Source organism: Triturus cristatus, chromosome 6, assembly GCF_964204655.1.
Source record: "Triturus cristatus chromosome 6, aTriCri1.1, whole genome shotgun sequence".
NCBI classification, from domain to species: domain Eukaryota; kingdom Metazoa; phylum Chordata; class Amphibia; order Caudata; family Salamandridae; genus Triturus; species Triturus cristatus.
The window spans coordinates 1,683,418,858-1,683,431,645 of NC_140589.1; the positions used below are offsets into that span (position 1 = coordinate 1,683,418,858).

General features: G+C 45.1%; 1 protein-coding gene across 1 annotated transcript in view; it reads left to right on the plus strand.

The window, feature by feature from the left end:
• Positions 1-12,788, plus strand: part of LOC146821823 (chymotrypsin-C-like) — a 43,844-nt gene that overhangs the window by 12,985 nt on the left and 18,071 nt on the right. The window contains exons 5-6 of the mRNA XM_085609383.1: positions 2,797-2,919; positions 8,906-9,042. Coding sequence (XP_085465509.1) covers positions 2,797-2,919; positions 8,906-9,042 — 260 coding nt within the window. The remainder of the gene's footprint in view (positions 1-2,796; positions 2,920-8,905; positions 9,043-12,788) is intronic.

The window sequence follows — 12,788 nt, forward strand, 5'->3', positions numbered from 1 at the left end:
CATCAACGCTAACAACAAACCCTTGTATGAATAAGTAAAAAAAACCATCAATATATAAATTTGGTCATCATTGCAACTTTAAAGAGACGTTCAAATCCTTTGTTAAAATACCTTCACTTGAAAAACGAGAACAATACATGTCACATATTCCACCCTTTAATACAAGAAGAATATATGTAACACGCTTATCAGTAATATTCTAAAAAACTCATACTGAGATTAAGTTTGCATTGACGAATATTATCGTGTGTTGGGTGATATATGCCATTAAAAGAATGACTTATTCACCACTCCAAGATGGCACCCTAAAAAAACCACATGGCTGACAAGTACAACTTCTGTCTCACATTATACCTAGTCAGCACAAGAATTATATATCCAACACTTTTACTAGCAGCATTGAGGGTAAAATAAACTCAACCTCGAATGAAGTTCACATTTACGAGTTTTATCATGTGTTGAGTCCTATTTGCCATCTAAAAGAATGATTCATTCACCACTCCAAGATGGCGCCTAAAAAACGATACGGATGAATAATCATCTTTTCACTTGAGCTTGGTTGATAAGTACAACCTCGGTTTTTGGGTCATGTACAACCGCGATGATCTTAAATCACAGTACAATTTCCTTGTTTAAGAACTATATGCTAGCTTCTTAGCTGAATGGCAATATCTAAGCTTCATTCTGTCCTAAATATAACAAAAATACGTATCGATTCACCACTGTAAGATGGCGCCCAAAACCACTCGGGCATCCACACCTGTGAATCGTTCACCAATTTTCCCGCCAGTAGAAACATTTAAAAGCGAGCACCGATGGAATCACAACAATATGCGGTGTTCCTGGGAGCTACTAGGTGTAAAAGCTGATGGTGCAATCTAGACAAGTAAGTTGGCGAAAAATACCGAGACGAATCTCTATGATTTAGTCTCACGCATTGAATAGAAAGATCTACTTGTGCTTAACTTACTTCCTTAAATCATGTTCTAGATATCTAGAGCCTCCCTGCCCCAGCAACACCATGGAGTAGAATTATACCTCCTGAAAAGTAGGTTTTACCCGTGCAATCTACCGCAGCCTTGTGTTCTGTGTATATGTGTGTATATGTCTATGTGTTTGCACTTGATTCACTTAAGCACTTATTAAATATGCACCTTTATTTTCTGAGAAATATAAGAATTTTTAGACACGTAAAAGAAATGTAAAGTGCTTATGGTCCCTAGTCCACATTAATTTGTGGACTTTGGGAGTGCAACTAATCCTTATGTATCATTATATTTTCATACAGAAACTACGACCCAATACTGCTAAGAAATCCTGGTAACATGGGTATCGTATGTATTTAACAAACCAAATTGGTTAAAAACAGTACAAATTAGTAGTTTGTCTGTAAAAACTCGGAGTGGTACACGCAAGGCTGGTCCTTGTGCGGTCCTGAGGAAGTGGTTGGGATAACCACGAAACATGTCGACCAAGTAATTAGGGACAGGCACACATAACGTTACTGTACTCTATTACTAGCCCCATTTTAATGTACATTTACCGGATAGGAGCAGAATAAAATTAGGGTTCACTATCCAGGTAATTTTGATTGTTTTTCTTTTTTCACTCCACACAGCACAGCACAACACATCACTACACATAGTTGAAAATATAAAGTGCTCCTGCGTATTTCGCCAAGTTGCAGCACGCCCCAGGCAGTAGATGCCTGGGAGGACCCCTATGATGAAGCATGTCACCCTGGGGCAACCCTAGGTGAGTGAGGGGACTCTAGAAAAACAAGTGTTTTTCTAGTGTAGGACTCTATTAATTATGGAGCACCTATCTTTTTCCAGGTAGGCTTTATCAGGATCCTTTTTGGTTCCTTATTTGACAGAATTAGTGGGATCAACATAGCCATTTCGTCACCCGGGTATGACAATAAGAGTTGTGACACTAGAACGTGGCATATTTTTAGGGGTGACAGCTTGCATATCTCAGCGCCCCAGGCTTCCAAGAAGTTCCAAGTTGACCCAAAGAAGGACCCATAGAAAGAAATTGCTTAGGACTCTTTGGTGTAGTCCCTATTGTTAGGGAGGTAAAGAGACATTGGATATTGTGTCTTGGGCTCCGAATGGACTACGACCTTCTGGTTTTCCCTATGTACCTTATCTTGGGGTATTATTTTACTTACCTGCTTTTGAAGTCCTTTTTGTTAGAAAGCTAAGAAATGACTGTACAATGAAGTTATTGATTTATGCATAATGTGTCACATTGAATCTGATGCTCCAAGCCCTCCCACTTCCAGAATTAAACCTCTACTGCTTGCCCTTGCTAGCTTGAGGGCATCGCTTGGATATCCAGTTTTAAGTGCAACATCATTGAGACCCAGGGACACCACTGGCAAACAACTGTACACCCAAAGGATAAGGTCCAGGACCTTCGAGGATCCCAAGAAGAGGGACCACAAGCGACAAGTTTTCAGTTTGAAGTACATTTTTGTACAATAATGTATACAGTTAAAAGAGCCTTACAACCTCCTGCCCTAGGGTCTGTAGGAATAATCAGCCATTAAACAACTGATGATAAACAGGATGTTTAACTGGACAGAGATAGCAGAAGAGATGAGCAGACAGACTGGTCTAAGGCAGGGTTATCGACTTAAAGAAAAATCTTAACTAGGACAGCAAATTTAGCAAGGGGTCCAAAGTTATAGAATGTGGTTCCTCATCAGCCATATCCGAATAGGGCTTAGAAGTTGTGCTGCCACAGGGAATATTTTTTAACATGATGATATTTCTTGACTTCTTGTTGCAGAAGCTCCAGGACATATCGCGTTGTTCTGGGGAAACACAACCTGAAGATGGAGGAACATGGAGTGATCACAGTTGGCACCGCCAAACTCATCGTTCATGAAAAGTGGACCTCTTTCCCCATTGTGTATGTTCTGCTATACCTAACTTACGTGAGGCTTTTCCCTTCTTTTCTCACCTTTATATCAAAGCAGCAACTACTGATAGCCTTAGAGCCCACTAGCAGGCACATTGAGGGTGTGTGGAATTGTCTTGTGTGCAGGCATGTTTCCACTCATCACTGTCCGAGTATCTGCAGTTACAAAGAATCTGGTACTTGGCTGCCTTTATCACCACAAACCATTTCAGCCTTCTTCCAGCTAGGATTGTAAAAGCACTGTGACTTGCATAACACATTAAAACCATATAGAGGCAGAAAATTAACAAGTCTTAGACCCAGTGGGCGCAATGTTTTAATTAACTGTTCCCCAAAGCAAAAACCAAATTTTCAAAATTTCAGACTCATAAAAATAACAGTTACACAGCTCTGAAATCCTTAACTTGATACACATTTGTCTGTTCACAACAGCTTAAATCGCTAAACTAGGACTCAAGAAAAATAGCTTTATTTACTAACATCACTTCACAACAATAAGGAACATCATGTGTGTGCAAGAGGGTAAAGTATACAATGCAATAAAGACTGCATACCTGTGCCACTGCTGTAAGGGATGCAAAAAAGAACAAATGATGAATGGAATGCTGAAAAATATGTAACACTCACCCCCAGCACAGAGCTCTGGGACTACATCCATTGTTTTTTTGCTCACCACACTATTCCAGTTGACACCCAGCCATATACAAATCAGTCTTGACCCTACTCACCATGGGAACAGTCTAGCCCGAACTGCCAGGCCAGGTCCCCCTTGGACCGGAAACAAGCATCCGCCAGGATTGCTTGAATTCGGTGGCGAGCACAGGATCCACGTCTGGGCACACCTGTCCCACTAAGGGTGACAAATGTAAAAAGAACAAATGATAGATGGAATGCTGAACATTGTCAAACACTCATCCTAGTACAGAGATCTAGGCCTAAATCCATCATTCTTTTGCTCCGCACGCCATTCCAGTTTGGACCCAGCCATATGTTAATCAGTCTTGAACCTGCTCACCATGGGAACAGTCCAGCCCAAACTGCCAGGCCAGGTCCTCTTTGGTCAAGAAACAAGCATCTTAGGACTAGTTTTGGGGTATCAACCCTCGTCAGCCGGATAGTTCAACTCCGGTGGCATGGTGAGCATGGGACCCACGTATGGGCATACCCGTCCCACTTTGGGAGACAAATGCAAAAAGAAAAAGGTATGCCCAGATGTAGGTCACTTGCTTGCTATGCCGGATTCAAGCTTGCCTGGCTGATGAGGGGTGATAGTAGAAAACTGGTCAGAGGATGCTTGTTTCCAGTCCAGGGAGGACCTGGCCTGGCAGTTCGGGCTAGACTGTTCCCATGGGGAGCACGGTCAAGACTGTTTTGCATATAGCTGGGTCCAAACTGGGGTGGTGTGGAGAGCAAAAAAACAATGGATAAACCCCAGATCAGTGACTGGGGGTGACTGCTTGATTTGTTCAGCATTCCGTCCATCATTTGTTCTTTTTGCTTAAGCTGTTGGGAAATCATCTATTTTATTACAGTGTTTGACCCATTTTAATAATCTAGACATCTTGTACTCTAACCTTTACAGTCAATGCATCCCTGTGAACCAGCCCAGACATGTGGGAAATTTAAAGGACATGTATTTATGTTTCCAAATGGTCATAACTGTCACTCTTATAGGTCAGCTGTTAGTCTGCAAGTGCCCTGAGTAAAATAAATTGGGAGCTAGAGTGACTGACAACACTGAAGGTGCATCCTTTTCTGCCACCTGCCATTTTACATGCACCTTATCACACCCACCTCACTCCCCCTGTACCTCGCACACCCAACGCACTAAACACACATGACCACACACACGACCCTCCCTGTTCTGCATACTCCTCAACACTCTCTTCCTCACTCCCTCACTAAATACGCCACCGAAGTTTGGGATCTGCTTCACGACTGTACACAAGACCTACTCTTTCTGAACAAAATGTGGCTGACTCCCTCATCAGACCCCATCATCACCATGACAATCACCCACCAGATACAAAATTGCAAGACAGGAAAGGACAAACAGAACCAGAGGCAACATCGCCACCATCTTCAAAGAATACATCCAATGCTCAACCATTACGAAAATCACTACCAGCAACATTGAACTCCACAATCTAAGCAGCACACTCATCTACATCCCCCAGACCACAAACCATCTTTGGCAGCACCATTGTGGACTTCATTGCACCTCTGATCCTCGACTCCAGCGCCTTCATTCTCCTTGGTGATCTTAACTGCCAAATAGAGGACCTCACTGATCTCAACACAAGTATACAATCAACCTCCTCGAGTGCCTGTCCAACCTTGGACTTGTCCAGTGTGTGAAAGGCCTCATGCATGCTGCCAGACACTGACTGGACCCCTTCTTAACTACCTTCAGTGACATCCCAAAAGACAAACTCACACCCATCACATGGTCCAACCATGCTCCTGTCAACTTCCGCATGCCCATCCCACATCGCCACAGACACAACATTATCAAATCTTCATGAAGGGACTGGAACAAGAGCTCAGAAGAATCCTGGTCTTACCAAATCCTACAACACTGGCCTCAACACAGCACCAACCCCTACAAATCAATCTTCACCGTCAACACCTGGATCACCACTTGCGCAGGTACCCTCACTCCTCTCTAAGCCAACCTACCATGAGAACCAGACCACAAGCAACTTGAATGGAGATAGAGGCAAAGTCAGGACAACAGGAACAAGAGCACTTACAAATCTGTCCTCAGACCCTGCCAACAGCACCATGATAAATCCCATTATGAATCACCAAATGTTCCATGCTCACCCATCGCATTGGAAGTAGCACCAACAGCACCTCCTCTCTGGCAGCAAGTTCTACCAGCATAAACCCCTAACAGGAGTTCTGAACTGCACCCAGCTGTTCCTATTCTTCAGCAACAAGATCACCAACATCTACGACATCTTTGAGCCCCAACCAGACACTTCCAGCCTTGTAATCCTCCTGCCATCTGAACCAACATCCAGACGAATACCCTGACCAACTGGCCGAACATCCCCACTCTGGAAACTGCTACTACCATGCAGTCCGACACTCCGGAGCACCCTCAGACCCCTGCCCTCTCTACATCTTCTTCACAGGACTGGACATCATCAGTGCAGCCCTCACCCTGACCCTGAATAACTTAATCATCATAGCCACCTTACCAGACTCCTTGAAGCAAACCACAGTACACCCCCTCCTTAAGGAACTCTCAGCAGACCCGAATATGCTATCAAACTACCAGCCTATCACCCTGCTACTCTTCCCAGAAAAAGTCATGGAAAAGATGAAGCCACCCACCTCAATGACAACCACCTAATTAGACTCTACTCAATCTGAATTCAGACCCAACCATAGAACAGGGACCATCCTCATTGATGCCGCAGGCAACATACAGATGATCATTGACAGAGGTGACACCACTGCCCTCATCTTACTGGACCTATTTGCAGTCTTTGACACTGTTTTCCACCCCATCCTTTTCCAACGACTGCACGAAGCCACCATCCAAGGACCTGTGCTTTGCTCTTTCCTGGCAGGCCCAGATTTATCCTTTCTGGATTTTTGGTTCCAATTAACTCTGGAATAGGTTTTGTGGCTCAAGCATGTATCCAGGACAGACGGTGTCTCACTGTGCTGAAAAAAGGAAAGTAGAAAGCCTGGGAATTTTATTAGCAGTGATTATTAGATGTCATTACCAATGGCTTGTGGTTCACCCTCTAAAGTATCTGGATTATATGAATCCAAGCAAACAATCGGCAAGGATTCTAAAGAGGATAGAAAAATACCTCACCTCCTAAACTGAAGAATTTCTAGCCTATCTGTCAGAGATTAGTGGAGAGAGCTGTCAGCTGGCATGCATGAACAACTTTTTCCAGAAATTTGCTCCAGGGCTGGTGGAGTCAGTCTTCTGTTGACTCACAGGGCTATATGGTGGCAAGGTCTCAAACACATTTGTCCCTTTAGTAGTTCTATTCTGCGGTTGGAGGGTGCAAAAGGTTCTGTGACAAAGGAAGCTGTTCCCTGTCTGTGGGAACTCCACCTATTCTTTTGGTACTGGACATTTCTAGAAGCCGCGTTTTGTGGTCCCACCAACAGCTGAATGATTTGAGGACTTTTTGCACTGTAGGAGTTCACATGAATGGGTAGAACACTTTGGGCCTCATTTATGAGTCTCTTACACTGCCATTGCATCATTTTTTGTATTTCTGCGGCGGCATAAAAAATGCCCACACTTCGCCATATTTACAAAGTGACGCATCTAGGCAGATGCGTTACTTTATAAATTCCGACAGGTATAATATATAGAGGGAGAGTGTTGCGACACAGAAAAGTCTCGCATAAGTGGCGCTGTGAAATCTATGAGATTTCACTGCATCACTTCTACGACATCACTGCGTCATTTCCTTGCACCTTCTTGGCATAAGGGGTGACGCAGGCCTTTTCACAAGGGACTTGAACCATATGAAATGGCACATTGCTGGAGTTGCATCAGTTTCCAGCAATGTGTCATTTTTGCGCCATCAGATACGTCAAGATTCCTGATGTATCTGTAAATCCTTGAGACATGGAGTGCCGTACAGTAAATACAGCGCATCCATGGTGTCACAAGGACGGCGCACTGAAACGTGTTACATCACTGTTTCACCCCAGCGATGCAACACTTTTCATAAATAATGCCCTCAGTACTTTGGGGGAAAAAAACCCTTGGTGCCTGTGTTTTCCTGCCCACGTGTTTTAATTCTATTGCTGCCACTCTGTTTGTTGTCTTCTCCGTGAGGGAAGGGACAGTTGAAGATTTGGTGATCGTGGGTGAGGCTAATAAAGTGGAAGCTATTTACTCTGACCAGATGTGTTGAGCCCTAGGTTTCTTCAATGACCTGGAACAGTCTTTTAGCTCTCCCCGAAAAAGCACACTAGAGCTCTGCAGACTAAACGTAGCCACTTGTGCCTGCTCTCATATTTGGGGCAGAAAGTCTGAGGTTATTGCGAGATTGCTTCATCATCGTATATGACATTGTCAGCCAACATTGGACAAAGCCTTCAGAATTGCACCACTGAAGATATTGTTCATCCAGACTTTTTCAAGCAAGATGGAAAATAGTGCACCCAGAGTAGCCACTAACTTGTATACCTCCATATTTACTTGTGGGTTGGCCACAGAAGGTGCCTAGGTCGCGTCAACTGCATTCTCTGGTTTTATTTTTGCATTTCCAATTTTTTTCTACAAATATTTTTTGTTTTCTCTATAACTGCTGAAGCATTCATTTCACTACAGTTTGTGACTTTTTGAGTTATTGTTTTTTTTTAAATCTTTTTCATTTTATAGACCATTTAAGTTAATTTATTTTTCAACAACATCGCTACTTTGCTAATTATAGTGCATATACCACACTTGTGTTCTCTGAGAGAAGTGGCTTGTTCCTTGATCCACGCTGCCTGGGATTCCTCCCAGAAACCAGTTTAGCTTTGTGGGTTAGACTATTTGAGCCCATTGGGGCCTCAGCCAAGGTTCAAATAGCCCAAAAGTCTGATTCTCTGCAACGAGTACCAGTTCAATATTGCACCAATATGTGTACCACTTGACCAGTGCACAAATTACTCTTCTAACAGTCAGCCTATCTGTCCCCCATTGCAATCTATATACCCAGGGATTGTTGCACCAGCACAATCTTCATAACTCGGCCCTTGATGTGAGTAGGTAAAGCCTCAGCTAGATAGCACAGCTCAGGGATTCATCCTGTAACAATCCCCTCCCATATATTAATATACAACGACCTGTAAATTTTACGGGGATAAGAGGTGAATACACAGATTGTTCCTTATAAGGGTAGTGTCATAAAGGCGTGATGATTCCCTAACTCTGGTTTCGGTTAATGATTCAATCTTTAAAGTATGTTGAATCCATAAATGATCCAATAATTTTTTCTTGCAGTAATGACATCGCCCTGATCAAGCTGGCTGAGCCCGTAGAGTTGTCCGACAAGATTCAGCCGGCGTGCCTACCCGCAGCAGAAGTTGTGCTGCCCCATAAATTCTCCTGCTACGTCACTGGTTGGGGCCGGCTCTACAGTAAGCAAGAAGCTCTCACTGTTCTTATTCTTTGAAGAGTTTGTGTTCTTCTTACCTGCACCTTTATCGGAGTCCCTATGAGGACACGTGTGGGGCGCATCATCTCAGGCGAGTGTTAGATGTCTGAATTCAGCCCTTAGTTAGGCGTGTGGTGGTGAGTCAACTGCTTGTGGTTCTGCTGGAGCCACTGGTGGTGGCCTTCACCTGTCTATAACAGAAGATGCTGCTCACTACTCTGCAGAGTTGTCCTGGAGACACTGGTGGTGGCACTCACCTGTGATAATAGAAGATGCCGCACGCTATTCTACAGAGTTGTTCTGGAGCCACTAGTGGTGGCACTCACCTGTGATAACAGAAGATGCTGCACGCTAATCAGCAGGGTTGTCCTGGAGCCACTGGTGGTGGCATTCACCTGTGATAACAGAAGATGCTCCACGCTAATCAGCAGGGTTGTCCTTGATACACTGGTGGTGGCACTCACCTGTGATAACAGAAGATGCTGCATGCTAATCATCAGGGTTGTCCTGGAGACACTGGTGGTGGCACTCACCTGTGATAACAGAAGATGCCGCACGCTATTCTACAGAGTTTTTCTGGAGCCACTAGTGGTGGCACTCACCTGTGATAACAGAAGATGCTGCACGCTAATCAGCAGGGTTGTCCTGGAGCCACTGGTGGTGGCATTCACCTGTGATAACAGAAGATGCTCCACGCTAATCAGCAGGGTTGTCCTTGATACACTGGTGGTGGCACTCACCTGTGATAACAGAAGATGCTGCATGCTAATCATCAGGGTTGTCCTGGAGACACTGGTGGTGGCACTCACCTGTGATAACAGAAGATGCTGCACGCTAATCAGCAGGGTTGTCCTGGATACACTGGTGGTGGCACTCACCTGTGACAACAGAAGATGCTGCACGCTAATCATCAGGGTTGTCCTGGAGACACTGGTGGTGGCACTCACCTGTGATAACAGAAGATGCTGCACGCTAATCAGAAGGGTTGTCCTAGCTATTGTTAATACTCAGCATGAACGTTTGTTGACTCTGTCCAGGTTTGCTGTGAACAGGTAATTAAATAGACCCCGATGGTGGATGCCATGAGCCAAGGATTCAATACTTGCAACATTCTGACCTATTCCCTCCAATATTTCAAAACCCGATTGTTCCCTTAGTTAAACAATATTTCAACACTAACTACATTTGCTAAACTTTATACTAGCATTTACTGTATATAAATTAACCAACCAGAGTCTTTATAGATTTATAGATTATAATTAGCCAAAGTTTGGGCTTTAAACTACATTTAGTTGCTTGCTCAGTGGCTACTAACTGGTGGTGTTAAAGAAGTACTGCAGTGTTGTGGTCGGGACGTGAAGAGCTTAATAGTTTGCAAACGAGGACCATACAAGGCTTTTCCTCAGGTTTACCACTGGCTCTCTTCAGATTGCGGGATAGCTACCCATGGCAATCCCTCTATGTTGAGTGGACAACTCGTGCCCTCTCTGCACGTGCACAGGAGTCATTCTTCATCCAGGTAGTAACACAAGGCAAATACATTCTGCCACCTGAAGCAGAGCTGTTGTCATGAGGAAGACAACAAGTGGTAGATTTCATAACATGAGGGCTGCATAGGGCACCAGATTGAGATCTAAATTTTACTAAATTCTCGTCACGGCCCAAAGTGCCCAAGTCCAGCTTTTTTTTTTTTTTAGAAACCTTTATTTGACTTCAAAGAGTTACAGACATGGGCCTACAACCACTGGGGCCGGCCGCTAAGTAGTACGAGATGAGTTAGTTCATCGTTATTCAGACATGTCAATCAACAGATCCCGTTAATCCGTCCGCACCCTGAGTAAAGGCAGCAGTTGTATCCGAATCCCAATATAAAAACAGTTTCAGCTTTTAATTTAAAACTTACAAACATTTCACACGAACAAGGCAATAAGAATGATAAATATCAGTACGTGCTCCCCGGGGTAGGAAAGTCCCCTCCACATAGCAATCATGAATGGTCTGCGACAGAGGAGGGGGGGGGGCCCCGGGAGTGGAGATAAAGTCAAACTGTAACATACTCATAACAGAGCGAATTAGGAATGCTCAGCTAGGGGGACAAAGGAACATCCAATACTATCGCCAGAGGAGGGGCGCAGATGTCTCCGCGATAGGAATTCCACGGACCCCACACCTTAGACCATTTCCTGGGCTTGCCTCTCGCCACATACACCGTCTTTTCTCTAAACATGCACCAGTCCATATTCTCCTTCCATACCGAGATCGTGGGGGACCTCTGAGAACCCCATAACTGTGCGATGTCGCGTTTAGCCACCATATTCCCCAAAGTCGCCCACTGCGTCTGTGCCACATCATAATCATTTGGCTCCCACACGTTCAGCAGACACCTTCTAGCTTCTGGTAACAAAGCAACGCGTGTGACCTCTTCCATTACCGCATGCACCCGACTCCAGAAGTGAGCCACTTCAGGACATTCCCATATGACGTGAAGGAAAGTACCCAGCAAACCACAGCCACGCTTACACAGACCATCCACGGAGAAACCCATGCGCATCAGGCGGGGTCCGGTGACATACACTATGGAGTATCTTCAATTGTACGAGCCGAAGGCGAGCCGGAATCGCCACCTCCCTCGGGTGGGTCAGCAGGTCAGCCCGGTCGTTTATAAGCTTTTTATAAATCAAGGAGATTGTGCTGTCAGGCACATAGCCATCTAGCACCCTGTCCTCCAATGGGGAGTGTTCCGGGATAACAGTAGCATCAGGAAAAACCGAACACAACGCATGGCGGACCTGAGCATATCGGAAATACTCCCGACCCAAAAATCACTCACCTTACAGATGCCGATCATATCCCATTTCTCAAATCCTTTTGTTTTCCACAAACAGCCCAGCCTTTCTGAGGCGTACAGCGGGGTCGCTCGAGTCAGGCGATCCTTCCATCCCATCGCAGCGTTCGCAGCATGCCACACACGCACAGCTATCTTTGTTGGGCCTGTCAACTGCACACCGGGAGACTTCGAATAAAGTGCCCTATTATAATCCCCACCAGGCAATAACATTTTGTCCATCGCAAACGCCGGGTTTAGAGCCGGTCCGTACATCCCGTGATTCACCGCCGCCAGTTGGGACGCCCAATAGTATCACTTGATATCGGGGAGTGCAATACCCCCATCATACCAAGGGAGTGTCAATTTTGCGAGAGCGATTCGCGATCGCCCGTCCCAGAACAATTGCCTCTGCAAACTCTCCACCTCACGAAAATAGCGGGCCGGTATAACGTCAAGCGTGTTTTGTAGGGCATACAGGAATCGTGGTAGTGACATCATTTTAAACAACACCGCACGTCCGAGCGGCGAAAGCGGAAGCTTTCGCCAACCCAAAACGTCGGCCTTTAGTCGCTGAAGTGGGGGGAGCAAGTTCCGCTCATAACGGGCCACCGGGTCTAATGGTATGAAGATTCCCAAATATTTAAAACCCGATTGCGAAATCTGGATAGGGCAGTCACGCGGGAGGAGAGGAGCATCGCCCGAAAGAACGTAGACGCATGACTTAGTCCAATTAATGACCAAGCCGGAGTTACGACCAAATGCATTTAGAACATCGACTAATACAAGCAGAGACTGCCGGGGAGATGTGAGGTACAGGAGAATGTCATCCGCATAAAGAGAGATGCGGTCCTCAAATTCGGGCGTCCATCGAATGCCCCGCAAGAGGGCTCCCACCGGAGCCA